This window comes from Eptatretus burgeri, chromosome 1 (assembly GCF_056783735.1).
Source record: "Eptatretus burgeri isolate ZD-2024b chromosome 1, Ebu_testis_v1, whole genome shotgun sequence".
Lineage (NCBI taxonomy): Eukaryota > Metazoa > Chordata > Myxini > Myxiniformes > Myxinidae > Eptatretus > Eptatretus burgeri.
In genome coordinates this window covers 99082032-99109960 of record NC_140961.1, presented here as the reverse complement: position 1 = coordinate 99109960, position 27929 = coordinate 99082032, and the positions used below count along the sequence as shown (strand labels likewise).

At 38.6% G+C, this 27929-nt stretch overlaps 1 protein-coding gene across 1 annotated transcript in view; it reads left to right on the top strand.

The window, feature by feature from the left end:
• Positions 1 to 27929, top strand: part of LOC147035044 (otoancorin-like) — a 106249-nt gene that overhangs the window by 51588 nt on the left and 26732 nt on the right. Inside the window, 6 exon segments of the mRNA XM_085862205.1 lie at positions 1094 to 1276; positions 14419 to 14455; positions 14458 to 14554; positions 18546 to 18685; positions 19228 to 19325; positions 21551 to 21689. Of these exon segments, the coding sequence (XP_085718331.1) occupies positions 1094 to 1276; positions 14419 to 14455; positions 14458 to 14554; positions 18546 to 18685; positions 19228 to 19325; positions 21551 to 21689 (694 nt within the window).

Sequence of the window (27929 nt, the reverse complement as noted above, 5' to 3'; positions counted from 1 at the left end):
ATCGGCCACGCCTATGCAGCAACGTGTCCTGTCATTGGTAACTAAATGGCGCCCTTTCCCCATCGGCCACGCCTATGCAGCAACGTGTCCTGTCATTTGTAACTAAATGACGCCCTTTCCCCATCGGCCACGCCTACGCAGCAACGTGTCCTGTCATTGGTAACTAAATGACGCCCTTTCCCCATCGGCCACGCCTACGCAGCAACGTGTCCTGTAATTGTTTTGGTAAATAAATGGCCATAACTTGGAAACCACTTATCCGATTAATATCAAACCTCGAAAAGGCACATACTCAGGTCCCCAGCAATATACCTGGCAAGTTTCAATTAGATCGGAACAGAGGTTGTCGGGAAACAGCGGTCACAAACACACAGAGATTGCTGGAATTATAGATCGATGAATAACAACACATTCCCAGTTGTACGACACAAATGCAAAATGGACATCTCCATTTTCCACAGCTCATCTCGAACAATCAACAACAGGATTTTTTTGAAGAAGTAAACAACCAGACATGACGGACAATTAACTTCAGATGGATGGAAAGGGAGAGAATGAATTGGCTGAGAGTTAAGATTCAGAGCGGCTCTTCAATTGTTTGTCTTCCTGAATTAGTTTGTATGCACCCCACGACTGCTGGTTTCATCATTGCAGGGAGTGCAGCTGTGTTGCTGATGCAGTGCCCCTGTCGGTTATAGCAGGAATTTGGGATTTGTTCAGGATGCCAGCGATAACTCGCCTACTCTTCCTGATAGACACCGTGTGATCTCTAATGTCCACCAATTAATGCTGGCAGATGGCTTGGTCAGGATTCAAACCCAGGCTAGACAACTTAGAGGCAAGTATGCGCACCTCTTGAAGCCAAGGTTATCCTGCCAACCATCTTCCTGAAAAAATGAAATGCATAACTTCATGGTACAGTGCACCTTACATAATTTAATGAAGCAGTACAAAAAGAAACCCTTTTTGATGAAAGCTGGTGTCATTATTCGAGCTTACCAAGATTAAGAAACAGATGTAGCATACAAATTCTTACATTGCTTTCTTACACATTTAATATCTTCCTTCTATAACATCTGCCCTTTCTTCACAGGTTTGGGGCACGGTGGAAAACCTTACAAGTGAATTCATTCCTCAGCTTGGTTACATCATGCTGTCACTGTCCCCTGAAGAGTTACGGAAGCTTAATCTGACCATAGATACTCTCGAAGCCCTAACTAATTTGCCATTGGCACAGCAGAACATGACGGATGTTGTCGCCTGGAGCGTGGACCAGGTGCGTTTTGATCAGTATTATGTTTTTCAAGGTGGTCAGCCAGAAAATGAACTTTAAATTTGGATCCTGTATAAGGTGTCAGCATACCAGAGGTGTAAAAGTTAGATGGAAAACAATGAGTTGGGTTTGTATTCTTTTTGCCTGGTTCATAATTATAATTAGCGAAGTGTTGTATGCTTTATTGGACATCCAACAAGAGATGTAAGCAAAGTAGTTGTCGTTTAGACTTGATAACGAGTTCAGCATGTACCGACTGATGCTTTTGGAGCATAAAAGGCCAGATTAAAATTATTAACTCATTCAAGGTCATGACAGAGGATAAATAATTATGAAGTGAGGTCGAAAGTGCTCCAGACTCTTTTTTGAAACCAAAACACAATTTCTCATTCTGCATTCTGGGGGCACACAAACAATGTAAAAATTGTGACTTTTCTCTGTTTTGGAAGTGTTTATCTGTTTAAAACCTAAACCAGGGAGATGCAAGTTAACATTGCATGTGGCTATGAAAATGTGTTTATGAATCGAACGTTGTGTTCATGACATAAACACTTGATGTGGATTTTTTTAAACCCACCTTGTTGTGATCGTTGTCCTCCTGAAGGATTCTAACTGGCCGATTGTGGAATCCTATTTGACTTCAGGCAGAGTTTAACGTTTGTCCGATTTGATTATAAAATCCTACAAAAACCCTATCGACACTGATAAAACTGATGTCCACACAAGTCCTTCCTTGTGAAACAATTTATTTCCTAATTATACACCATACACTTCTCACCCTTGTACAATGAACTTAAGAATCCCCATTTGATTGCAATATTATTTGGTTCTATTTCATTTATTCTTACTTTAGTTAACAGTTAGACCAACCCGATTCAATTCACTTCTGCATTACATCAGAGAGTTTTATTCTAACTTGGTACTTGGTCAGTTCCAAGGAGTACAAGCCACTGAGAAACTATACTTCCTCACGTGCTTGCACTGAGAACAATGTGCCTTTCAAAACATTTTATACTTCCATGAGAGAGAGGTTGGGGGATATTCACCCAGACTGTAGACGTGTCCTTCAGACAAAAAGCCACTTCGTACATTTTCTAAGCGAAGGTTCATTTATCAGCTCGGTCATTCTGCTCCAGAACAACACATTTCTTATCATTTAGGGCAAAAGTCTTTTGGCCAGAAATGACGGCCAATTCAATTTGCAACATAAAAGTTACATTTCTGAAACTCCATTTGTTACAATTTAAAATACATTGATATAAATTTTTCCCCTACACTCCCCCGTTTTTTTTTTAAAGGAAAATTTGAATAATTTTTCTTACACATGATTACCATGTCCCATTCCTGAAGGAGAAAAGATTTCCATTATTCAAGTTCAATCAACAATGGCAGCGAGTGCTCATATCAGAAAATGAGTGAGTTTCCATTTAATTTATGGCCTGTTCATCAGCATGTGTCACACATTGAAAACATGCTACCCGAAGTCAGAAGATAAACATGTCAGGGTGTGGATAGAGCGGCACCCAACGGGAAACACAATCGAAGCACTCCTTGAGCTGAAGAGAAGGTAGATGTGGGCAAGTACAAGTTTGGGCCGGACACTGGGTTGAAGGAGCGCAGTGTGGAATTCCAGGCCTGTCGTACATTGAAGTGACCACAGCAAGTTCACGATGTATTTGCAGAGCGGCAATCAAGAGTGTGGCTGAGAACATTCCTCCACGCAGGCACCACACAACGCCGACGTTAAGACTGCTCAACCTTCTCCTCAGTGGGTTTTTTCTTTCTTTTCCCACATTGCTCCATCTTATCTCCTCAGGAAGGGACATAATCATGTGTTGAATGCTCAATCACCCAAACCTGGGTTCTCCCATCATCCAATCTTTGTGTGGAAACTTCATTTAGATGAAATCGTACATTGCTTCAAAGACTGCTTTCAACACTCCGAAACAAACAAAGCATCAATTAAACACCAATCAATAAACGTCATGGGCACATGTAGTTCTACAAAACTAACAAAGATTCTTATGGAAGCATTTAACTTGCATTATATGTCATATCAATATTTTAATCCCTTTCCTTGTTATTTCCCAAAACAACATGCTAAAATATACAGAAATCCCAGTTGTACGTATACTCAAAACATCCATCTCATTTGCTATTTCCATCGACATTTTAAATCTCTGACATTTCTCCATCTGTCCACTTCTCTCTCACCAAAACAGCAAACATGCTGCCATTTTTCCAATTCACATACACAAACCATCGATCACTTCCTCCGACCTTCTCAATTACGAATCCATTTTCTTTTATCAAAACAAATAAATCATTTTAAACAGTTGTTCAAAAATTGTCAAATCACTTGTCGAATCTGTTATCAGGTGAATATCATTTATATTGCAACTCAAACACTCTGTCTACACATGTAGCTACAGCCTCCACAATCTTTATCCCAGTCTTGGAAAAGCATCTTAAACTTCAGACTAATAAACATCCAAACTCTCTTAAACAACTTTTTGGTCAAAACAAAATATTTCCTTTTAAAATCCATAAATGAAAAATTAAATCTTCAGCATCTATCAAATTAAATCATGAATTTACCTTGACTGAATCGATCAAAGGGTTACACTGGGTTGTTTGCCATTACCTTCCCAGCACAAGTTCAGGTAACCTCAACATTCGCAGACGAATAAAACAATATTTCAACGTCCATCCGAGGGAATCATCAATTATCTGTGAATTGCCCCACGTGCTAAACATCATCAAATCATTAAAATCATTCCAAATCACGTTTCTACATTTAAATCACATACAGTATATCCACATTCACAATTGTTATTTCACAATTTATTCAAAATCCCGATGGTTGTAAAATAAAACTTCAACACTTTTTCCTAAATGGACTTCACTTTAAACAGATTCAGTCGAGAGGGTGCGCCACAAACACCAAGGAACGAGGAACAGGAAGTTCTCTCCACATCCAGTGGGAAGAAAAGGAAAAACTCTGACAGGCAAAACCCACAGTTTGCATTACTCTGTCATGGCTTCAACACATACACTAAACAACATTGCATCTCATAGACTCGCGTGTGATCACGTGACAAATACCAATCACATTTCTATCTCATCCTCTTGAATCTGCATATGAATCTAATTTCACACCTAAAGCAAAGGCTCGAACAAAGACTCAGTGTAAAGATAGGCCACCCCCACAGATCGAGTGGAGGGGGGTCTCGCACAGTGTAGTTTGCGACCTTCGCGTGGAAATACAACGCCAAGAATGTATAACATGCCATTTCAAACAGACCCACAGCTCAACTCAGCACGAGTTAAAATATCGTCAAAATCCCAACAGAACACGTTTCATTGCAGTGAATATTGGACTCGCACAAGTTTCATTTTTTACTCTCAGTAACACATGCATCTCAATGCAAATCACCAACCACGCTCCCAGCCGGTTAATCATCTCCTGCACTCTGCAAAACGTTTCGTGCAAATCATTGCATTTACAAATCCGTAAAACCTCCACACAATATAATATAACAACCTCACTGCCAACAAACTTCCAGTGAGTTCAATGAACAAAAAGTAACTCTTATAACTCTTACAAACAGGTAACTTACAATGTTTATCTATTTTAACCCTATCTTGGCATCTCAGCCGTGTCCTCGGCCTCTCTCTCTCTCTCTCTCACAGCCGGTCCGTATCAATGCAAACATGTAGCATGTCGCTTCATCATTCCCATTTAATTACGCATCTGGCTCCTCAACGAGCCTCTTCTTGTCATCTGACTCCTCTTCTTCTCCAGCACTTTTCTAAAACAACTACAGTACTTATCGTTTACTTTAAAACGGACTCCCTCTGCCGGATCTTCTTCTTTCTCTCAATAAAATTATCTGACAATGAACTTTAATTTGTTCGAAATGCGTTACCTGCTGAGAGCGCTCTCCCTTACCTTCGCTCAAGCACTTGTCGTTCCTCCAGGCACTGCCTCCGGCAGATTAGGCACCTCCGGTCCCGAGCACCGCACCAACGTCGGTTCGAATCCGAGTCTCGGCGCCAACTGATGTGGATTTTTTAAACCCACCTTGTTGTGATCGTTGTCCTCCTGAAGGATTCTAACCGGCCGATTGTGGAATCCTATTTGACTTCAGACAGAGTTTAACGTTTGTCCGATTTGATTATAAAATCCTACAAAAACCCTATCGACACTGATAAAACTGATGTCCACACAAGTCCTTCCTTGTGAAACAATTTATTTCCTAATTATACACCATACACTTCTCACCCTTGTACAATGAACTTAAGAATCCCCATTTGATTGCAATATTATTTGGTTCTATTTCATTTAGGCTTACTTTAGTTAACAGTTAGACCAAGCCGATTCAATTCACTTCTACATTACATCAGAGAGTTTTATTCTAACTTGGTACTTGGTCAGTTCCAAGGAGTACAAGCCACTGAGAAACTATACTTCCTCACATGCTCGCACTGAGAACAATGTGCCTTTCAAAACATTTTATACTTCCATGAGAGAGAAGTTGGGGGATATTCACCCAGACTGTAGACATGTCCTTTCGACAAATAGCCACTTCGTACATTTTCTAAGCAAAGGTTCATTTATCAACTCGGTCACTCTGCTCCAGAACAACACATTTATTATCATTTAGGGCAAAAGTCTTTTGGCCAGAAATGACAGCCAATTCAATTTGCAGCATAAAAGTTACATTTCTGAAACTCCATTTGTTACAATTTAAAATACATTAATATAAATTTTTCCCCCACAATTGAAAGGTACTCCATGGTAAAAGTATTTTAAGCTCACCAACGGTATTTATACTTTTTCTATTTCACACTAAACACGTAAACACATCAACTGATTTGTTCTTTTGAAGGGGATGTGTCATGAAATGCATGAGTGGTAATTAGTATCACATTGATAGCCATTTTTTTCTGATGGAGTAATGTTCAAAATATGGGCATCCTGCACCGACTGAGGATCCAGCATTGTAAAAAAAATCCTTCTTTGGCACACCTGAACTCCTATCCACCACTAAGGCCTTCATCCACAGCTCGATGGAGTACTGCTCTCCCCTCTGGGCTGGCTCCCCTGCCTTACTTCTTGCTCAGCTGGATGCCGTGGAAACGAAGGCCTTGAAGATCATTGGAATCTCCCACGATGAAGCTGAGTGTATGTGTCTTGCACTTCGCCATCACAGACAGGTTGGTGGTCTCTCTGTCTTCTACTGCCTCCTTTCTCGTCTTGCACCTTCTGCTCTTTCCATGCTTTGTCCCTCCCAGGTTTCTGCAGGGCTTACACAGTCCACCATCAACCCCCTTCTGGTGAAACTACCTCAATCCAGGATCACTGCTCACCTCCACTCATTCCTTCCTCTTTTTTTTCCCCGCCTGTGGAACCAACTTCCACATTCTCTTCAATCTTATTCTTCCCTCGAGGTCTTCAGGACAGTTGTTCATCATCATCTCAGATCATCCCCAATTCAAAACCATGATATTTTCTACCCCCATTAACCATTCACTACCCAAACCCACCTCCTTCAAAACTTATAGTTTTTCCTTCCTGAGAGTTTGCTTCTGTATCCATCTTGTTCACCCCGTGTGTCTCCTCCACCCCCATCCCCACCACTCTCTCCTCCCTATATTCCTTATTTGTCGAAGTTTCCCTCTATTTTGTCCTTCAACTCCTCACTCCTCCACCCCCATACTCATTTCTCTCTTTGCTTTGTTATTTTGCTTCCTGATCCCTGCATTGTTCGAGCTCTTCTATGAGCCTTGACCTTTCATACAAAAAATAAAACAAAAAGCAATCGTATTTTGTTTTATATTCTTGAAAACGTGGTTGGAATCTCACCGTACCGTAACGACGGGTTGTCTGAAACCTTTTTGGAAACCTGTCGAGCATGGTTCTCGAACAATGATTGTGAATGTTATCTGAACGTGAGAGTGAACTTTCACGTAACAACACAACCAATAAAAATATCGCTGACGGTGTATGTTCAATACATGCCTCTTCCCTTGTGCCTCCTTTGTTATTTTCTTATTTATTGAAACCCTATTTCCTTGTTCCTCGAACCTGCATTCTCTCGAATCATCCCACTTGCTGATCATTTAATTGTCTCTCCTCCCTCTCCACCATCCCACAGTTCAATCACAATGTAATTACACTGAACTGTGTGTGTGCGTGCGTGCGTGCGTGCATGAGTGCGTGCATGTTGTTCTTGATTGTTATCTCCATAATTCAGGTTTCAGAAGGTCGAACAGAGTCCTCCCAGGACCCAAAGTATCCACTTTTTGTTTCGGTGAAGGATCGTGATTCATGGCCTATGTTGTGAAGTTGTGGTGTTTTGAGTTTGTTCCAAGGGCTCTTTTCAGGATCGTCACTGAGCCCTGGACAGCCTCCAGTAATTTGTGTGTGGTAATTTTCCCAGGGATGGTGTGTAGGATCTTAAGGCCTGGTCACACCTTGACGTTTTAGCCAGCGATGGCAACATATTAAAATGTTTGTAAAACGCTGGCTTACGTTGAACTTTTGATGTTTTTTTTTAAAGATTCGGACGTATTCATAGCGACTTGGTCTTATGTATAACGCATTGGTAACGGACACAGAACGTTTCGTTGTGTTATAGATAACTTATACCAACGAATGCTGAACCTGTTGTCGGCCTACACAACCGATGCCCAACGATAGTCTAACTTAGGCATAGCGCGTTGCACGCATCGCCGACGATGTCGTGACGTAGCCTATTAAAAGGCTGACTCACAACGATTCGAATCATAACTGCCGTAGAAATGGAAGTGACAACATCGCGGTCACACCTTGGCGCTCTTGCCAGCGTATGCCGACCTACGAAAAATGTGTCTAAAACGTTGGGGCACGTCAAATACGGTATGAGTAAGTTTGGTATACGTGAGTAGAACGCTAAAGTACGCTATCATACGTCGTAGTAAGTAGAGTACGTCAAGAAATTTTAAACATGTTCAAAATTTTACGACGTACTCTGCGTATGACACACGTTCCTCATGCGATGGGGATAAGTTTTACACACGATATGTGGACGCTTACACACGTCCACAAAGGCTACTTATAAGCTACTCATAAGTCGAAACACGTCGCGGTAATGTCTTTTTTACTCGAAACTTATTTCTAACTTATGTTTGACGTGCTTTGAACCAATTCTTTACGTAGGCCCAACACACATCGACTTATGTAGACGTATTCCAATGACGTCTTCTGGTCGACAAAAAAAAAAAAAATTAACGTGTTTCTAGCTTACAACTGCCATATAAAGACGTGTTCCCAGCGGTTTTGGGAATTGGTATATAAAAATGCTGCTCATAAAAGGGGAACCCAACAGTGTTTTCGAGTCCTTTTTGAGTCGATGTCCATGTCAGCAGTAACAGTATCAGTATTAATATTAGTATTAGTATTAGTAGTAGTTTGTTCATGTTGGCAGTAGTAGGTGAGTGTGAGGGGGGGAGTCTGGGTTATGATGGATCGTCCTTGCGTCCGCGTGTCCACGGGTAGGAGACATCTTTTCACCATTGTTCGAAGTTCTTCGCGGCTAATTTTTTATGGGGCTTTTTCAACAATGATCTATAGCTTGTTTTTACGATTTAGGTCTATTCATAACGGGTTGGACAAATGCACAATGAACTAATAATGTGCATAGAGCGCTTCGATAACTTATAGATATGGTATAGCAACGAATAATTATCGTGAAGCCGGCGTTCACAAACTATGCCCAACGATAGCCTAACTTATCCATATCGTGCGGCAGTTTATCTTTGCCGGTGATGTGGGGTTTGCTATTCATAGGCTGCCACTCAACGATTTAAATGGCTGCATCTCCACTATTGAAAGTAGACGCTTGCGCTCAACAATTGGATTTTTTTTCCACTCAACGACTTTTAAACGGTACCACTCAGCTATTTTCATTGTTTACAATGAACGATTTAAATTGCTGTCATTCGCCTTTGTTTTTTGACGCTGGGGTTTGGAAATTTGAAGCGTTTCTTCTGAACGTGTTAAAACGCTCAAACTCGACTGTTTTAAATAGACGCTGCCGATGGACAATTGGAATCATAGCCAAGCTCGACATCGAAGTGTGAACATCCTCGTCATGCTGAAGAAAAGTTTGAAGAATGCTGCAAATAAGTGTCCTGGCCGTGGCCGTGGACGCTGATGCAAGGACGATCCATTATACCGACGTCTTTCAGCCTATGAGTAACTTAAAAGTAACGTCTGTCGATGTGTGGCAACGATCGCGTAACGTGCCAACAACACGTTAATCATAGGTTAGAAATAAGTTTCGGGTACGCGAAACATTACCTCGGCGTGTCTCAACTTATGATTAACTTACAAGTAGCATGTGTTGACGTCTGTCAACGATCGCAGACCGTGCATGCAACTTGTGGCCAGCGTAGCGGAACGTGTGAGTCATACGCCGGCATACGTAGTGAAATTTCAAGCATGAAAAAATTTGAGGACAACCAAATAGTACAATGTTTAAAGCCAACGTACAACGACGTATGGCAGTGTTTTTCAGCGTGCTCTCAATGTTATCAAAACTTACCCATAACGTATTCGACGTGTGCCAGCGTTTTAGAAAAAAAATTCAAAAATCAGCATACGTTGGCTAAAACGTCAAGGTGTGACCGGGCCTTTAGTGAGGTTCTTCTTTATCATTCCCGTTGCTCCAATTATCACTGGTACAATTTTGGTGCTCTTCCGCTTTCAGGATCTTTTCACTTCATTCTTGTGGTCTTGATATTTGGTCATTTTCTGGATGTCTGCATTATTTAGACCAAAATCACTGGGTACTTCAACCTCAATGAACAATGCCTTCTTTTCCTCTTTGTATCTGAGTACTATTTCCGGTCACAGTGCTTTGTTTTCTATGTTCACACTGGATGGGATCATCAGGTCGTACATGAGCAATATCTCCTTGTTTTCAATTTTTGCTTTTGGTTCATGTTTCCATGAGTTTTCTGGAACTGGGATATTGAAATTTCTGCAGATGTACCAGTGGATTACTCTACATACCTTGTTGTTCCTTTGTGTGTATAGCTGTTCTGACATGAGTTTTTTTTACATCCCAATAGACCGTATGTCCTACTCACTGTTTCTACCTCCTTGCAAAATCTACACTTGTCCGATTGGCTCAGTCTTGCCATATTTTTAAAGCCATTCGTGTCGTGTCCTTGGTCTTGGGCATTTATAATGATTTGTTTTCCATCCTAATTGAGCTGACCTCTTCTTAGCCATTCCAGTGATCCTTCTTTGTCTATCCCCAATCTGTCCAACTCTTTTAAAAAAGATATTTCCCTGATCTTTTGTCTTTCTCCTCTTTTGTCTTTTGTCTTTCTGCTCTTTTGTCTTTTTTAATATACCAGTTTTTGTTGGTATTTCATCAAGGTGAGTGAGACAAACCTTTTTTGTCTTTCTCCAAGTTGTCACTATATATCTGTTGGTATTTTGTTATGTATTTTTCTTTTGTCTTTTTGCAATTGTTGGGGCTGTATTTCTTGCTGTTTTGATTAGCTGCGTGACATCTTCTGTTCGCACCTGTTTTTGGAAGTTTTTTTGCAGGTGAGTCAGAAGGACCTTTTCTGGCTTGTCGTGTTCATGCTTGTACACAAATTGTATTCAGTAGTCTGGTGAACTTTTCACGTACTCTGCTTATCCTGCAGTCGTCGCTGTGTGCACTTGATTGAGTTCCATAAGGCCACCACCCTTTTTCTTTCCTCAGCAGGTACATTCTCAGGAAGCACTGATTTTTGTAGAACATTTTGTGGATGGTCAGGACTTTCCTTGTTTTGATATCTAGTTTTCTAATTTTTGCTTGTGGCTATTTTACTATTCTATAGCTGCATTGGAACACTGGTACTGCTGGTTTGTTTATGGCTTTGATTTTGTTCGTTGGGGAGCGGTATGTTTTTTTGCAGATCAGCCTTGTTCTATGCAGGTATTATTTGGTGATTGTTTTGTGCATTTTTTAATGACGTATTTGGTGGCCTTCTTCTCCTCCAAGGTACTTGTAAGATGCTTCGTAGTCTAGCTCCTGTATTGTTGTATCTGGGTCGATTTTTATGTTGTCCGTTTTTGTTTGGGTACCTTGCACGAATGTGCACTTGGCACACTTTTCGAGGCCAAATTCCATTTGGATGTCGTCAGAGTACCATATTCCTGTGTCGTATCTTCATTTCGTATCTTGTCATATCTTCATTCCTGGTATTTTGATCTTTCTGTCCAAGTGCTGCAGGATTAGTGTGATATTCCATAGATCCATGGCTTTCTCAATCATATTGATTATTTGGGGATTTATCTTGTGGAATTGCATGCACTTTATCATTCATCAACATGGGACAATATCAAAAGCATTTTTTTAATAGTCAAAACAGTCTGTGGACAATTTGGTTCTTCTGGTGTTGCAGTTTTCTACGATGGCCTTGTGTAGTAGCAAGTGGTCTATTGTTCCATAACATCCTCTCTTGTATCCCTTCTGTTCTTGCTCTCGACCTCCTTGTTGTGTTAGGTGGTGGTACATCATTTCTGTGATGCTTCTTGATAAAAGTTTGCATGTTAGTAGACAAGTTATTGGCCGGTATCTGTGAGGTCGTTGGGTTTCTTCAGATTTTGGGATGAGGAAGGTGTTACCTTCTGTAAGCCATTCATTCATTTCCTGATCCCCTTCCATAAGTTCATTGAATGCTTGAGCATCGTGAACGTGGAGAGCATCCGATTGTTTTAGCTAGAAGTTTGGTATCCCCATCTGGACCAGGGCTGTTGAAGTTTGGCATTTTTGTTTGTTGTTGTCTTGTCTTTTTTGCATCATTTATTACTGGGGGCATTTCATCGACATGTTGCTTCTTCTCTTCCAGGTTTCGGATCCATCCTGCCTCCTTATTGTGTTCTTTTCGATCTTCATAAATTCCTTTTCAGAATTGATCCAGTTCATCTTTTTCAGGAGAGGATGACGCATTTTGCGTGTTTCCCCGAGTTCACTGTAAAATCTTTGCAGGTTGTTTTCAAACATCTGGCCTTGTGTTCTCCTGCTGTTCGCAAGAAAATAAAGAAAAACTACGATGAGGCTAACATTTACACTTTCAGTTTGTTTTCAGCAACCATTACCTCTCGGTCTTATGTCTTCAATTTATGTTTGTTTGTTATTTTTTGGACTCTCCTCTTTAGTTTTTGGCTTTGTTTTCCTCTTTGGAATTGCTGAATCTGTCCTGTCTCCTTTCTAAGCATTTCCCTCTGCCTCATGAGTCTTTGCTTCCATAGTGGTGCTTGGGTTTTATTTGTGGAACCTGTTCTGTTGTTACTTTTTTCCTGAATTAGTAGTGCTGCTGCAAAATTCACGATGTTTATTTCTTTCAGAGGTGCCAATTTTGGTCATGTATTTTTAAAAGATTTGTTTATTCTGCTGATCAGTGTTTTTGTGTGTTTCTTATGATGTAGTCGGATTAGTTGTGGTCTTTCTTCAGTTGGTGTCATTCTCACCTCTTCTACCTTATTAACCAGCTCCTCTTCCAAAGAATGTTGTTCCTCATCATCCTCCTCTTCTCCTCTACCCTTCTGTTCCCCTTCATCCTTCTGCCTATTATTATCATTTGTCCTTCCTTCATCTGTTTGTGCTGTAGCCATGAATTGGTCTCCCCAACCATCCATCCCCCATGCTTCAAATGCAGAGCATGTTCTGCAAATGAAGACGTCCTCCCTCTCCTCAATATTCCAGCTTTCATCGTATTTATTTTTGCTGTTTTTCATGTCCATGTGTGCGTGCCTGTGTCTGTAACCATATCTCGAACATGCATGGACCAATTTTATTTGTACTTTGCACAAAGACAACAAATGAGGGTATACATAAACACTTCCTTTTTTATCGAGATCAGATCGAAAATGGCCGACCGGCGGCCATTTTAATTGTAAAAATCCCGGTGTTGAACACGTCCTCAACCATTTCTCAGACATGCATTTACCGATGCTGTTCAAATTTGGCACACAGATAAAGAATGGTCGCTTACATATGAAATTCATTTATTTTTCAGTTCAGATCCAAGATGGTCAACTAGTGACCATTTTGTTACTTAAACATGTCCCCAATTATTTCTCAGACATGCATGGTCCGATTTTGTTCAAACTTGGCACAAGCACAGTCTATGATGGCGTACACGTGCACTTCACTTTATTTTGCGATCTGATCAAAGATGGCCAACTGGTAGACTGGCGGCCATTTTAGTTGTCCATAAATATGGGCGAGCCCTTTAACTCCAAACAGCAAAATTACTAAAACAACAGGGGCTGTGACGTTTTATGTTTTTTTTACATGTTTCAGGATGCTTTCAAATAAAACAATAGAAAGAGTCTTCACAAACTACTTCAAGGTAATAAAGTTTTTTTTTTTTAATCCAGATAAAATGGGAAGAAGTGAGATAAATAAAGAAAATCAAATGATTCTCAGTTGTATAAGTGTTCAAACCCTTTGCCTAATTAACCCTAAATCACTTTAGGAGCAAATTATTTGTTTGAAAGGTTAAAAAAAATAAGTGGAATAGGTTTCACCTGAATGTAATCAGTGGTTTTACTTAAAAATTAAGCTCTCCTTCCTATCTAAAAAGTTTTAAGGTGCAACTCACTTGGTCAACCAACAAGGCAAACATGAAGACCAAAGAGCTTTCCAAAGAAGTCAGACATACGGTGGTGGAGAAGCACTGTTCAGGAGAGGGTTATAAGAAGATTTCAAAGTAATTTATATTTCCTTTTTAAGAAGTGAAATCCATTATTAAAAAGTGGAATGCGTATCATATCACCGAGACACCACCCAGATCAGGTCACCCATCCAAACTCAGCAGCCAGGCAAGCAGGAAACTGGTTCGGGATGTCACTGTAAGTCCAACAATTATTCGTGAATGAATATCCGTATATATCCATTTCCATAAGAATAATAAAATATAAGCTTTGCAACTTTTATAAGCTGTGGCAAATGGATGTTTATTTCGTGTTTATATCGAGAAACTAGATTTTATGTCAAATGCTTTTATGGTGAATGATTGAAAAATGTGGGGAAGTCTTTAGGAGGGAAATGAGCGACTCATTCCAGGAGGTTATTTTCATGCTTTTGCAGGCGAATGCCATTCTAATGAATTACTTCGAAAACGTTCCTCCCCGAACTTGACTGCTGTCGATCTCACTGCGCTTGGCCAGTTCATCTGTTGCATGACGGTCGAACAAATAGCGCAGATTAGTGCAGCTGAATACAGGTGGGTCACCTTTCCCTGCTCACTCCATTGTAACATTAGCTGGAAGTTTCCTGCAGTTTTTAAATAATTATATTGCATGCTCGGATCGTAGGATGGCCTCGAGGTATGGTTAGCCTGGGTTAGAATCTCGGCACGTACATAAACTGTCATCCTGGTGTTTTTGAATTCAGGGCAAGACGTCAATGTGTGTGCTCTCCCTTGTGTGGACATTAAACCTGGTGTGCCATCTGCCAGCGTTAGTTGACGGACGCTAAAATTGTTATGGTGTCCTTTGTGACGAGTAGATGAGTTATTGCCGGATTCCCAATTCCTGCCCTGAACAACAACTGGGAAGGCAATGGCAAATCACCCGGCCTAACCCGTGCCAAGAAACTGCTTCGGCAGCACCAAAGCTCTGTCAAGCGAATGGTACATCATCTCGTCATAATACGCGAATGCTGTCTATCTGTCTGTCCTACCCTGAAATGCAGAAACCCTCATTGAAGAGAAAAAATGAGGTAAACGTTGCTTCTAATTTTTCCAAACCTACGGGGAAATTATAATTTAATCCGGGGATGTATTGGCACAGACCGCTGCCTTGATCATTCCTGAAAATTGTTTTTTTATTTTATGTTAAGCAATATATAACCTCCCATTTTTTGAGCTACTTAAGTTGGTGCAATAATAAAAGGCTTCCCTTTTGGGGGTATTTTTACCATGGGCTTCTGCTCGTGTCATCATATTTCTTGCCAGCAAGCTGGTCAGGTATAAAAAAAACATTTGGTCAAAAATGCTTGTTTGTTGCAATCTGCAGGAAGAAAACTGAAGGTCAATCAAATTTTTTTTTCAAAATAGAGACTCCGTTTCTTATATTCCAAATGCCTGCTTAACATTTGGCTTCACATTACTGATGCTGCAACAACTACAATGGCACTCGGTAGAGCGCATACCTTCACCAGGTTGAACAGTTTACGTTTTATATCCCACTGATGGGCTGGATCTGCATCCGGACCTCAACAAAAATCAATTCTGTTTATTCTTGTCACCCATCCAACTCATCCATCAAGTTTTGTCAAAACCCCTCCAAAACTTTTTGAGATACAGTATCATGCTCTATATTGTTTTCGGCCCTATCTCTCAATGGTGAAGAATCACTTTTTTTTAAAAAAAATTCTCAGATCTAGATCCGTAACTTCACCAAAATCGAATCAATTAGTCCTTGTCACACACCCAACCTGTCCACCATGTTTAGTCTGAATCCGTCCTTAACATTTTGAGATATCCTGCTCACAAGCAGACAGACAAACGCACAAACGAACAGGAGTGAAAACATAACCTCCGTCCACCTTTGATGGTGGGGTTAACAAGGAATACTAACAAGGAAATTAGATGTAGGAGGAGGATATTCGGCCCATCATGCCTGCACCATACCAACAACCAGTTGAAATGGATCCGTAAAAACTACATAATTGTGGGAAGGAGGAGAAGTTGGGATGAGAACAGCGTGTCAGGCTCAGGGATATCAGAAAGGTGCTAAAAATAAGAATGGAAAATTTTTTTTTTTTAATCATTATTTTATTTAATTGGGGGTGGTTGGGGCGAAAGCTGTTTTTGGGTGAAAAATATACAGCACGAACCACACACTTTCCCTTGACGAGACCCTCTCACAGATATCACACTCTGCACATATGTACACAATCACCCATCCATACTCGATCTACTTACAAGTCCTGCCAACATCCCTGTACCCCTCTATCACTAATGCTTCTATGGACCTTTATAATTTCAATTTAAACCCATCTACTCAACTGTTTCTACTTCCAGGAAGACCAATCCATGCATCAACTACTCTCTCTCTCTCTCTCTCTCTCTCTCTCTCTCTCTCTCTCTCTCTCTCTCTCTCTCTCTCTCTCTCTCTCTCTCTCTCTCTCTCTCTCTCTCTCTCTCTCTCTCTCTCTCTCTCTCTCTCTCTCTCTCTCTCTCTCTCTCTCTCTCTCTCTCTCTCTCTCTCTCTCTCTCTCTCTCTCTCTCTCTCTCTCTCTCTCTCTCTCTCTCTCTCTCTCTCTCTCTCTCTCTCTCTCTCTCTCTCTCTCTCTCTCTCTCTCTCTCTCTCTCTCTCTCTCTCTCTCTCTCTCTCTCTCTCTCTCTCTCTCTCTCTCTCTCTCTCTCTCTCTCTCTCTCTCTCTCTCTCTCTCTCTCTCTCTCTCTCTCTCTCTCTCTCTCTCTCTCTCTCTCTCTCTCTCTCTCTCTCTCTCTCTCTCTCTCTCTCTCTCTCTCTCTCTCTCTCTCTCTCTCTCTCTCTCTCTCTCTCTCTCTCTCTCTCTCTCTCTCTCTCTCTCTCTCTCTCTCTCTCTCTCTCTCTCTCTCTCCTACTCTTGCCTTACTATCATCGTAACTCTCCTCTTCTTACTCTCAGGCTGTCCCCTGATCCTATCACTGCCCATGTTGCTGAAGAACTCTTCTGCACTTATTTGGTCTCTACTTTTCATTATCTTAAACATCTCTATCATATCCCCTCATAGCCACCTCCTTTCTCATGTATAAAGGCCTTTCTCCTTCAGCCGATCCTCATAGATAGGCCCAGAATCAATCTAGTAGCCCAATGCCCTACCCTCTCCTTGGCAGCTGTGTCCTTCCGAAGATGTGGTGATTAAAACTGCACGTGTCCTCGATGTTGTCGATGAAGCCTCCCTAAATTCCTGTACAATGTTAAAACTACCTCTTTTGATTTATAAATGACCCCCCCCTCCAAATACAACCTAAAACTATATTTGCTTTACCTATAGCTGCTTGGCACCGTACTTCCTGCTTACCTCCTGTATCCCCCACCCCCAGATCCTTCTCCTGTGTGACACACTCCAAAATAGCCTCTTTCATCATGTAATCTCTATTTTCATCATTATTACCCATCCGAATCACGTTACATTTACCTTTGTTAAATTGCATCTGCCAATGTTTTACCCAATCTATGAACGTATCTAGACTTTACTCGATGTGATCGCCTCGCTTTCTGCTATCTACCTTAACTCTAAACCTTTTGTCATATGCCAATTTGAAAAGCTGACTCTTTAACCCCACAATCCAAATTATTGATGTAAATTTTGAATAATAATTGTCCTCGTATGGTTGGAACAAACTTTTAAAAACAGTTCGTGTTCAAAAGGGATGCAACTTGTAGTTATTTTTAAATATCAGAACCTTTTGATGGGGGGGGAGGGGAATAAATTTAGTGAGGCTTCATCTACAACATCGAGGACACGTGCAGTTTTGATCACCACATCTTAGGAAGGACACAGCTGCCAAGGAGAGGATAGGGCATAGGGCTACTTATGCACCTTAACACGGAGTTCATCGAAGGGAGAAAACCCCCTTGGGGATCGGGGCAAATAAAGTCACTGCAACCTCTGTTGTATGACCATTAGTCCACCTGGCAAGTTTGGTTGACATTGGATAAGTAATGACCGAATATATCACAGTCAGACAGACAGACAGAGACAGACAGACAGACACCAAATTGTGTATTTTGGTATGATTCAAAACTCTCCTCTTTTTTTTTTTGATTGAAAAGCAAATTATTCTGGAAAACTGTTTAACTCACCTCATCTACATAGCCAAGAGAGCATCTATTGTTTGAAAAACACTCGTAGGTTATCACGAGAAACACAATATAATTTCAAAGGCTCTTTGTAAATCAGAGGTTACTTGTTCAGTGAGTTGATCACTCTCGACTCGGCGCCGATTTCCTGATGACATCCAGATGGGAAAAGTTATTCATGGGTGAATCTCATTCAATTATACACTCAATTGTGATGCAAACCCAAGATAACTCTTGGTATGGGTGAAGCATCAATAACATTGAGGCACTTCGCCCATGATTCACATGGACAAAGAGCCTTTGTTTCATGGACATGGACAAAGGTTCACATTGACATGGACATATGTCAAGCTGATGGTTAAAATCCACACTTTCCAGTGAACTAGCACTACAGACAGCAAGGTGTGTGCCTGGCAGGAGTGTGATCGCCAAGATGGGTCAAGTGACCTGCCTTCAGCAGGAAACACTGGTGGCCCTTAAGAATAAATCTGAAGAGGCAATAGGATCTTTATCTTCGTGGACGACATCCATCTTGCTGCAAATTGGAAATGTGGCTGGTACGACTTTCAATGATGGTAACGATTAACAAACCTGATGAGAATTGTGAGTTTTTAAGAACTCTTTAATTACCTGATGTGTACCAACTCGTTTCTACCAGCTTAAAACGGAATTTTTCAGGCTTTATAAGCTGCGTAATGTAGTTAGTACATCCTTCCATATGAGATTAGGAAAATTTGAATTGTAAAAGAGAGGATGATTGTCGAGAAAAAGAGGTTCAGGATGTGGAGGGAATGGGAAAAGAAGATAAAGAGAGTTAGGTTGGATTCGTAGGAAAGAGAAGATACATTGATGGAGCATAAAGGGATGGGGGGTGGAGGTGGAGGAATTTGGTGTAAGGTTACATGAAAAGACCATAATGGGATGGGTGGAGGAGTAAACATTCTATGACATCTGTGTACATAATAAATTGGTGACCCCCAGGAATGATATTTATGCAGAATTTATATGTATAATTTATGTTTTAAAGTGAATACAATCATTCTTTCACCGTCATCTTGAGAGGCAAAGTCATGATTTGGGAAATGCTTTGTCTCCACAGCGGGAATGAACTCTTTGGAACTGTCAAGTATGTCAGAAGATCTACTAAAGTTACTCCCTCCAGGGGCTGTATCCCTATTTCCTGAAAATGTTTTAAAGGTAGGTTATCGGCACCAGAACTTGCCATAATATTTTCGTAAATGATTTAGAAGCTCGTAATTTGAAGCAGTTTGTGAAATATTTGTAATGATACGGCACTTTTGAAATGATTTACTCCACCCTAGATTCCTCATTCCGAAGTAAAGCGGGGTATCCTGGACATATTTCATGCCTGCCAGATATGAATTGTAGAATGGGATGACTTTAAAAAAAAAAAAAACTTTTAAAGAAGCCAAAAATACTTGTAAGTGCACCTGTGAGATTGGGGCATGCCTCTGCACAACTAAACAGTTGGAGAACTTCTTGCTCAACTAGTCCAAAAAGTTGATATCTTGCAAAACCTCCTGATGATATGAGCCAGTGAAGGGCCTATGAAGTGAAGCCATGATCTTTTCGACCCCCTGTTAACCTACCCCGCCCCACCCTCCAAGCCCACCACCTTCCAAATTTCCAGCTTTTCCTTCCTGAGCTTCATCTTGTCCACCGCATGCTTCCTCCCCACACCCATTGTTTGTCCAAATGTCTCTCGATTTTGTCCATCAACCCTACTGTTAGTGTCCCCCCTCCTCCTCTCTCCCTCTCTGCTGATCCTTTTGTTCTGTTGCCTCCTCATCTGTTCAGCATTATAGCTCTTTCAGGAGCCTTGAATCTACAGACAAAAAATTTTGGAGGTGAAACGAGAGGTTAATAAGGTTAACTTGCACCAACAGTAGGGTGGCAGAAAGCAAGCATCGATGGGTTTACAAATGGTCCTCAACCACAGCAACTTGTAGACCATTTAGACTCGCACTTCGTAACAGTTCAAAATCAGTTTTCAGCACAAATTGTACCGATTACTGATTCAAGGACTTCAACTGGTAACAAACTAAATTACCTCCTGAATTGTAATATAATATTGTGCCTGTCTGTGATGCCCAAATACAAGTCTCGTGCTGAAAATAATCCCAAATGTACGAGTGAAACCACTATAATGCACTTAAAGCACTCCAACGGTGTGTTTTGAAAACAGCAGCAAAATGCGCTGTTATTGCCGTGAAAACAATAAGAAGCTGAAAGCTTTCTCACCAAAGCCAGGACGTTTTGTTCAATAGATTGATTAATTTTATTTGCCATTGAAATTACTCGAGCAAATGTACAATCATTTTAAAGCACTCTGGCAGTGATGTGAAAGTACTTACCACTTGTGCACAATGAGCAATGTTGCTCTGTTGCCACTCGCCAAGAATGCCATCGAGATCCCCTCCTTGGAGTCACTCTTCCGAACTGTAGCCTTTTCCTCTTTCTTCTTAATATTTCATCCAACCGCTTGTTCTTTATCCACCTGTTCTCCATCTCCTCACTCAGTTTGCTTAGTTTCTCCTCCCGTCATCTTGCTCTCCCACAACTCGACCAATACAAAAATACGACAACTCGTGAACATTTCTCGAGTGAAGAACCAACCCTGGACAGGCCACTGATCCATCACAAGTTGCTGTCGTTTTGAGCACGATTGTGTTAATTAAATTATCTGAGGCACCCACACAAATGGCTCTTTTTAAAACTAGTTGAGGGAACAAGTAAACTATTATGGTGTAAGTTAATTCAAACAGAGAAAACTATATATTTTTGATCACATTAAAGTGTTTAATGCAAATGCTGCAGCTGCGGAATGGTAAAAAAAACAAAATTAACAAGCACAGGTGAGAACATTTTGCAACAACTCAGGAAATCATATAATCACCTGCGAGGCGTCTCGGCCGTGAAAGACTCCCGATTGAATAGGATACGTCTATAAATTATCACCATCGGCCATCATACTTTAGCTGGGACGTTCTTCCCATTGTCTTAGCTGGTAGCACTCGCTCATGGATGTTAAACAGTAAATCAACAGCCGACATACTTTTTGAAAAGGTTGTGTGCCAATAGCATGTTCAAATTTTAAAATGTCCTTTCTTTGAAGTCCCTGTCGAGAGGGCAATGGAAAACCACGTAGTGTGAATTTTCTGACCGATCGACGTGCGAGTGAACGATTTCATTCATGAAAGAAAGGCCGTTTCAAATAACAAATTAATGAAAATAAAAACAAATTAATATCGACGAGTAATCATGGATTGATGTAATTGTGGATGTATAGGAACAATCTTGAGCATGAAATTGTAAAATCTGAACACATAATGACTGTTACTATGATGTCATCTTGTCTGTCTGGGCTTCCATGATATCTTTCCTCTCTGATATCTACGCAGGAATTGAGTCCAAAATTGCTGTCATTGCTGAATCCCGAGAGTCTTGCAAGCATGACCACTGCACAGAGGGATGCCCTCAATCCTGAGCAATTGACTGCTGTCAAGACAGCACTTGGAGAGCTTCCACCTCCTCCTGAAGGTTTTAGTCAACTCTCACTCTCCAACACAATTACACAAATTAGTTCATCTCATTGGCAAGAGAGCCATCTACTGATGTAAAAAGAATTGCTATGAACAGGTTTTATTCTGAAGTGAAGGTGTTACATCAACATTCACTTCTTAATATTTAGACCGCATCTTTACAGAAACACAGAACACAAACACCCATGAAATGTGCACAGGAAACTGCAGTTTGAAATGCATTCTCACTAATTATTTTCCATTAACTTCATTTCCACTGGTCTCTTTCTTGCTCGACAGCTTAGAGTGAGTTAATACATACATACATACATACGTCAAAATGTATGGAGAGTGACGAAGCGCTCCCACCCGATCTCCAACGGACGTGAGTCCCGTACATGCGCAGACCAAAGCGTCGCCTCCAACTCGGAGGCTTCATCCCAGTCACTCATGCCAAAAGACAGAGATTTAAGGTCATTATTGTTGAAACATCAAATGGAGCCTCCTATCCGGATTTCGGGATTACTTGCCCTCATTATGGAGGCGTCTTTATCATATAAAAAAGGTTTCAAAAAATTTGAACAGCTTGGAACATGCACCTTGACCCCATGGTCAAAGCACACGGTCCAACATGACAGTCCCATTGGCATACACACAGTCGTCATTTCAATGCTCTTGGTTTTGACCACAGTTGTTTAAATGCTATTGGGTGCAACCAATGATGACTACAGTCATTTAAATATTTAAACCAGAGTCGTAATGTTCATGTTGCTGCGTTTGAGCCTGGGGGGTAATTGCTGAAATGTATCTGTCTGTATTCTTCCCGATATCTTTGTTCTTTCTTCCTTTCACATTTCTTTCTAATTTTTATTTAATTTTGTTTTTATATATCTCTTTATTCATTCTAATTCTTGCTTTTTCTTATCTTTCATCCCTTTTACTCTATATGCCTCTCTTTCATTTTCTGTCTGTCGAAGAAGAAGTGAATTCTTGCAGAAATTTTTCTGTAAGGCTGACTTAGTTGTGCCTGGATGTGTTTGAGGGTTGTGGAGTAGCGGATGTTAGGGATTATGCAGATTATCTTTGCAGATTATGTGAGTAGGGTGAATATACTGATTCTGGCTCACTTTTCCCCATGTAAATGAATGGGGGATTTTCAGCGATTCCCTTTTTTTTTTCCCTAAAAATAAACCCCCTTTTTATCCCAAGGTATATTTATTTGTCTCCCCTTTCAACCTGGAGGTTGAACCTCATTGAATTGAACACCTGGGGGTTGAACAGCTCACTCATTGAACCTATAAAGATTTGTTCATTCTCAAATTCCTTCAATAGTTTAATTTTCTTTGCACAATAATCCCCATCTAAAATATTGACAAACAAAACATTTGAATCTTTATATTTTTGAAGATACCCCTTTTGTGCCATTACAAAATGATAAACTTCTCTTAATGCTCTTGTTTGACCACCTCCTGAGCCACATATCATTTTGAGATTATAGTAAATTGTTTTTTCATTGTTCAATTGATAACCATCAAAGTTTTCAGTCCATTCAAGGATATTCATTTTTTTCTTTACATCCTCTAACTTACTAGTTTTTAAATTGATTCGCTTATTTGTTTTATTTACCTTTGTTTTAGTTATTTTTTCAATAAGACTTATTTGATATTTTTCACATTCATTATGTTTTCCATTTATATACCAAGACTGAGATTTTCTCCACTCTTTAGTTTGATTAATACTTGGTTTAACCATTTATATATTGTGAAAAAACGCGGCGGTAGCCCTTAAAAAACCCTAACCCATCTTCCCATCATTAAAACACAATCTATTCTATTTACTCTATCATACAATATCCATATGGAACACAATCTATTCCATTATCTAAAATAAATCTCTTATCATCAAAGGCTCCTAATGCCTTTTTATTTACTTCTTCACTATATATGTTATGTTTATAACTTCTTATTGTATTCATTTTCCTATATTCTTCTTTCTTATTCATCAAACAATTATAATAATTTCTAAAAGTTATTGATTTCTTTATTACATATTTCTTTATTCCCTTTAACCTCTTATCAATCTGTTCACCATACTTATAAGCATATGCCTTTGCTCTCAATCCAATAAACTCACTCATTACTTTTCCACCCAACTCATCCTTAAACTTACCAATAACCTTTTCATTCTTTTTGGAAAATAACTCACTCTTCTTGCTGAAATTACTTGTATCATATACTCCAATATTTTTCTTCATATCTTCATAAACATCATCAGTTTTTATATCTAGGATAAAACTATCAGTGTCCATATACAACAATGAAACATTTTCACCATACTCTTTCTTTAAGTCATTATACAAATAATCATACATCAATATCTTTGATAAATCAAGAACTGCTGTTCCAATATAAATTGGTTTATCCATTACAATACTTTCCTTTTTCATATGAATTGCAGAAAAGTTCTCTGAAAAAACCTCTTCTCTCTCAAAACTTGGTTTATTTATCAATCTCGAAGCTTCTTTCCAAGATGTTGCGAATCTAATGTTTTGCCTGTTTCTAACATTTTCCATAGTCTTTCCAAATACAGCATTATTCATTAATTTATAAAAGTCCCCTTCAAATTTTACTTTTGTATTTGCTCTCATATCTGTATTGAATTGAATATACTTTTTCACCCAAGGACTTTGTTTAAATTTTAAAACTCTATGAATTTTAGCTACTCTCAATCCTTCTCTCAAAAACTGTTTTAAGCTTCTCTGATGTAAAACATATCCCTCTTTATCATAGAATGTTGTTAATAACTTTTCTGTTGATTTGCCTTTAATATTAAAACTTTTATGATAATCACTGAACCATTCTTTCTTTGGGGTTTCTTTCTCACATGCAAAAGGAAGGTCTTTATGCTTATTATGAAGAACACTCGGGTACCTCAAATCAACTTCAAAATAATAACCTTCTTCTTCGTCATTCAATTCCTCTTGAGAAGAAATAACAATATTCATCAAAGCCTTTTCATAATCCTTTTCTTCCACCCACTCTAATTTACCATAAGGCAGAGATTGAGACATTGCCCATCCATACAAATTATTAGCATCAAAATACATCAAATAATTACTATCTTTTTCACTATCATAATTTGGGAGATATTTATTATTTGCTTTCGCATATCTTTTTGAACATACTTGTGATATTCCACCTCTCTTGGACTTCTCAATCATCAAAAGCATATCAACATCACTGATTAAATCTATATCTTGTTTTGTCATTTTCAACATTGCACTCCAAGCTAAACCAGGAGCTGTGAAATAGTGGGCAGGATCTAATCCATAACAATTTTTATTATGACAGAGTGTTCTAAAAGCCTCAAACACATCAGCTAACAATAAAACATCTGTTTTTAGATATAAATCATGATATTCTCCAAGGTTCTTTATCTTAAATATTTTCCATATTTCTTGTGCGTGTTTATATTCCTTATCACTTATCTCTTCTTCATAAAGGTTATTATAGAAACTTTCTTTTGAAGGAAGTTGTGTTTCTTTAAATCTCATAAATGAATCCATATAATCATAAGGATAAATTCCCTTACTTGTAAGAATTTTCTCTTTACTTTGAATTTCATTCCTTGTTTGAATTTCCTCTCTCGTAAGAATTCCTTCTTTAATCAGAATTTCATCTTTAATCTGAATTTCCTCTTTAGTTAGAATTTCATTCATTGTTCGAATTTTCTTTATAATTAGAATTTCATCTTCAGTTAGAATTTCTTCATTAATTAGAGTTTCCTCTTTACTTTGAATTCTCTCTTTAATCTGAATTTCCTCTTTAGTGAGAATTTCCTCTTTTGGAAAGAATGAATTAAGATTTGGAAAAGAGTCCGTGGAGCTTAGATTTGATGCGAGGTAGGCTAGTGGTGTTCCCATAAACTTGTAAGAATCTAGAAACCTAATACGAGTTAAAGGTTTTGTGAATATCATTTTTGAAAATGAAATATACTTTTGACTTGTGTTTGTTATGGCAGAAATATTCCCTGGTGTTTTTGAAAGTTCATTTATAAATAGATGTGTATCATAGTTGGCGCTGTTGTGAAGAAAGACTGGAATAAAAGAAGGTAATTTATAATTAAGATTACAACAGGAATGAGCGGGACCTCTATATTTACCAGTAAGATGACAATGGTCTCTAACTTTAGACTCCTTAATTTCCCCCTCACAAATATGACAGATATTGTTCATTCTAAATTCTAATTTTTCTTCTTTGGTTAATTTCATCGGTTCATTTGTTTCTTTCATTAATTTAGTGAGTCTTATACAATCCTTTTCTAATCGTTTTACAAACTCTTGTGAAGCATTTTTTCCACGATAATGTTCAAGTTTGTTATACTTTTCTCCAACAGATGATTTGATATAATAACAGAAACCACAAGGAATATGTTTTTGATATTTATTTGTATATGGTTCTTTTGGATTAGGAGAAGCAGTATTTATCTTTTTAAGGATACATTCAAAATCAGCGTATATCACAAATGGGTGCATGATAGATTTATTATAATCTTCAAAAGAAATCTTTTCACCAGGTTTAGGCATTGTAATTACAGCTGATTTATGATTACTACAATATTTTGAATGTTGTTCTAATCGTTCTTTTGTATGAAATGAATTAAGACATCGCTTACAAGGATATATTTTGTTTGCTGTTCTGAATACCTGAGAAGAGATTAATCTTGATAAATTATTGATGTATGTGTAATGTGAATTCTTTCCAACACTAAAATATAAAAGGTCAATGTGTGTTTCTTCATTTTTATAGTTGTTTGAAATTTTTAATATTTGAACTTTGTTTGTATCCGTTAATCCATATACATTAATAGAAAGATTATTCTTTTTCTCAAATTTAGGAATATCTGTTAGTGGCATTGGGAATTTAAAATCTTTAATGTCCAAGGTATTCTCATATTCCATATATTGTTTTACTCTTTCTGAATTACATTTTGGTGGATGAAAGTGAGCAAGAACAGACCAGAGAAAACATTTATTATCATTGTTCTTAATATTAACAACTGCCTTCTTTAGTTTTATTTCTTTTGGTAATTCAATAAAAGAAGAAGCTTTAAGAGGGTTTGATTTTAGAATGTGTATATCTAAAAAGATGATTTTTTTAATATTGAATCCACTTCCTACCACTGTATTATCAACATCCTCCTCTTGTCTTGATAGTTCTTCATAAACCCCACTATTCAAAAAATCTTGAAATGATGTTATAAAATGAAGACCTGTTCTCATATAAGGAGTATGTTCTTCATCTTGTCTTTTCATATTCATTTTCACTCCCATATAAAACTTTAAAGTTTTCATTTCTTTTAATGTCTTTTTAATAAATTTTTCAACATCGGGTTTCACTATTTCAATTGATTCAGCTATTGATGATGGACCGGGTTCTCCAAATTGAAAAATCCTTATTTTTATATGCCCTTTAAATGCCCCATCAGTGTTTTCAATATAATAGTCTCCCTTTACTTTAAACTCATTTTTCTTGTGTTTTTGTGATTGAAGATGTTTATTATAACTACTCTTCAAAACATCCTTTGAACAGATATCACAATGTTTTCTTTCCAACTCAAGAGGAGATATTTGATGAAATAGATTAAATGTGTGTTTGTTGGTTCGGAGGTGTTTTCTATAATGTTTATATTCGTGATTACAAACATCGCAGTACGTTGTATTCACCATATTTATAGAATAAAACTTTGCTTAAACTAAAATTTTCTTGATGAAAATTTCGTTTAATTTACAGGTGAATCTGTGCTTAAAAACATTTTATCCTCCAACTTTTTCACTTCATAAATACAATGTTTCAAGACACAAAAGACAAGTTTCAATCAATCTCTTCATCTGTTAAAGATACTGAGAAATATGTCAAGGATGTAAAATTGAACAAAGATAAATATAACAACTATTGGATAAAAACTATTATGGTAAATAATATGAGTTCTTCAATTTCCTTCAGTGGAAGGGCTTTTAGTATACCTGGTAGAACATCAATTAAAGTATCTCTAACAAAAGTTTCTCCTCTCCTTCTAGTAATATATTCAAAACTAGAAAAAGCAATGAAACAAGAAAAAGTATCAAAGAACAAAAACCTTATGGATGAAGCTTTAGAAAGAAAAGATAAGACCATCTGTAATATGCAAGGAGAAATTTGTATTTTTTTCAACAACCCTAAAGATGTAAATCCTGATGAAATAAAGGATGTTAATATAT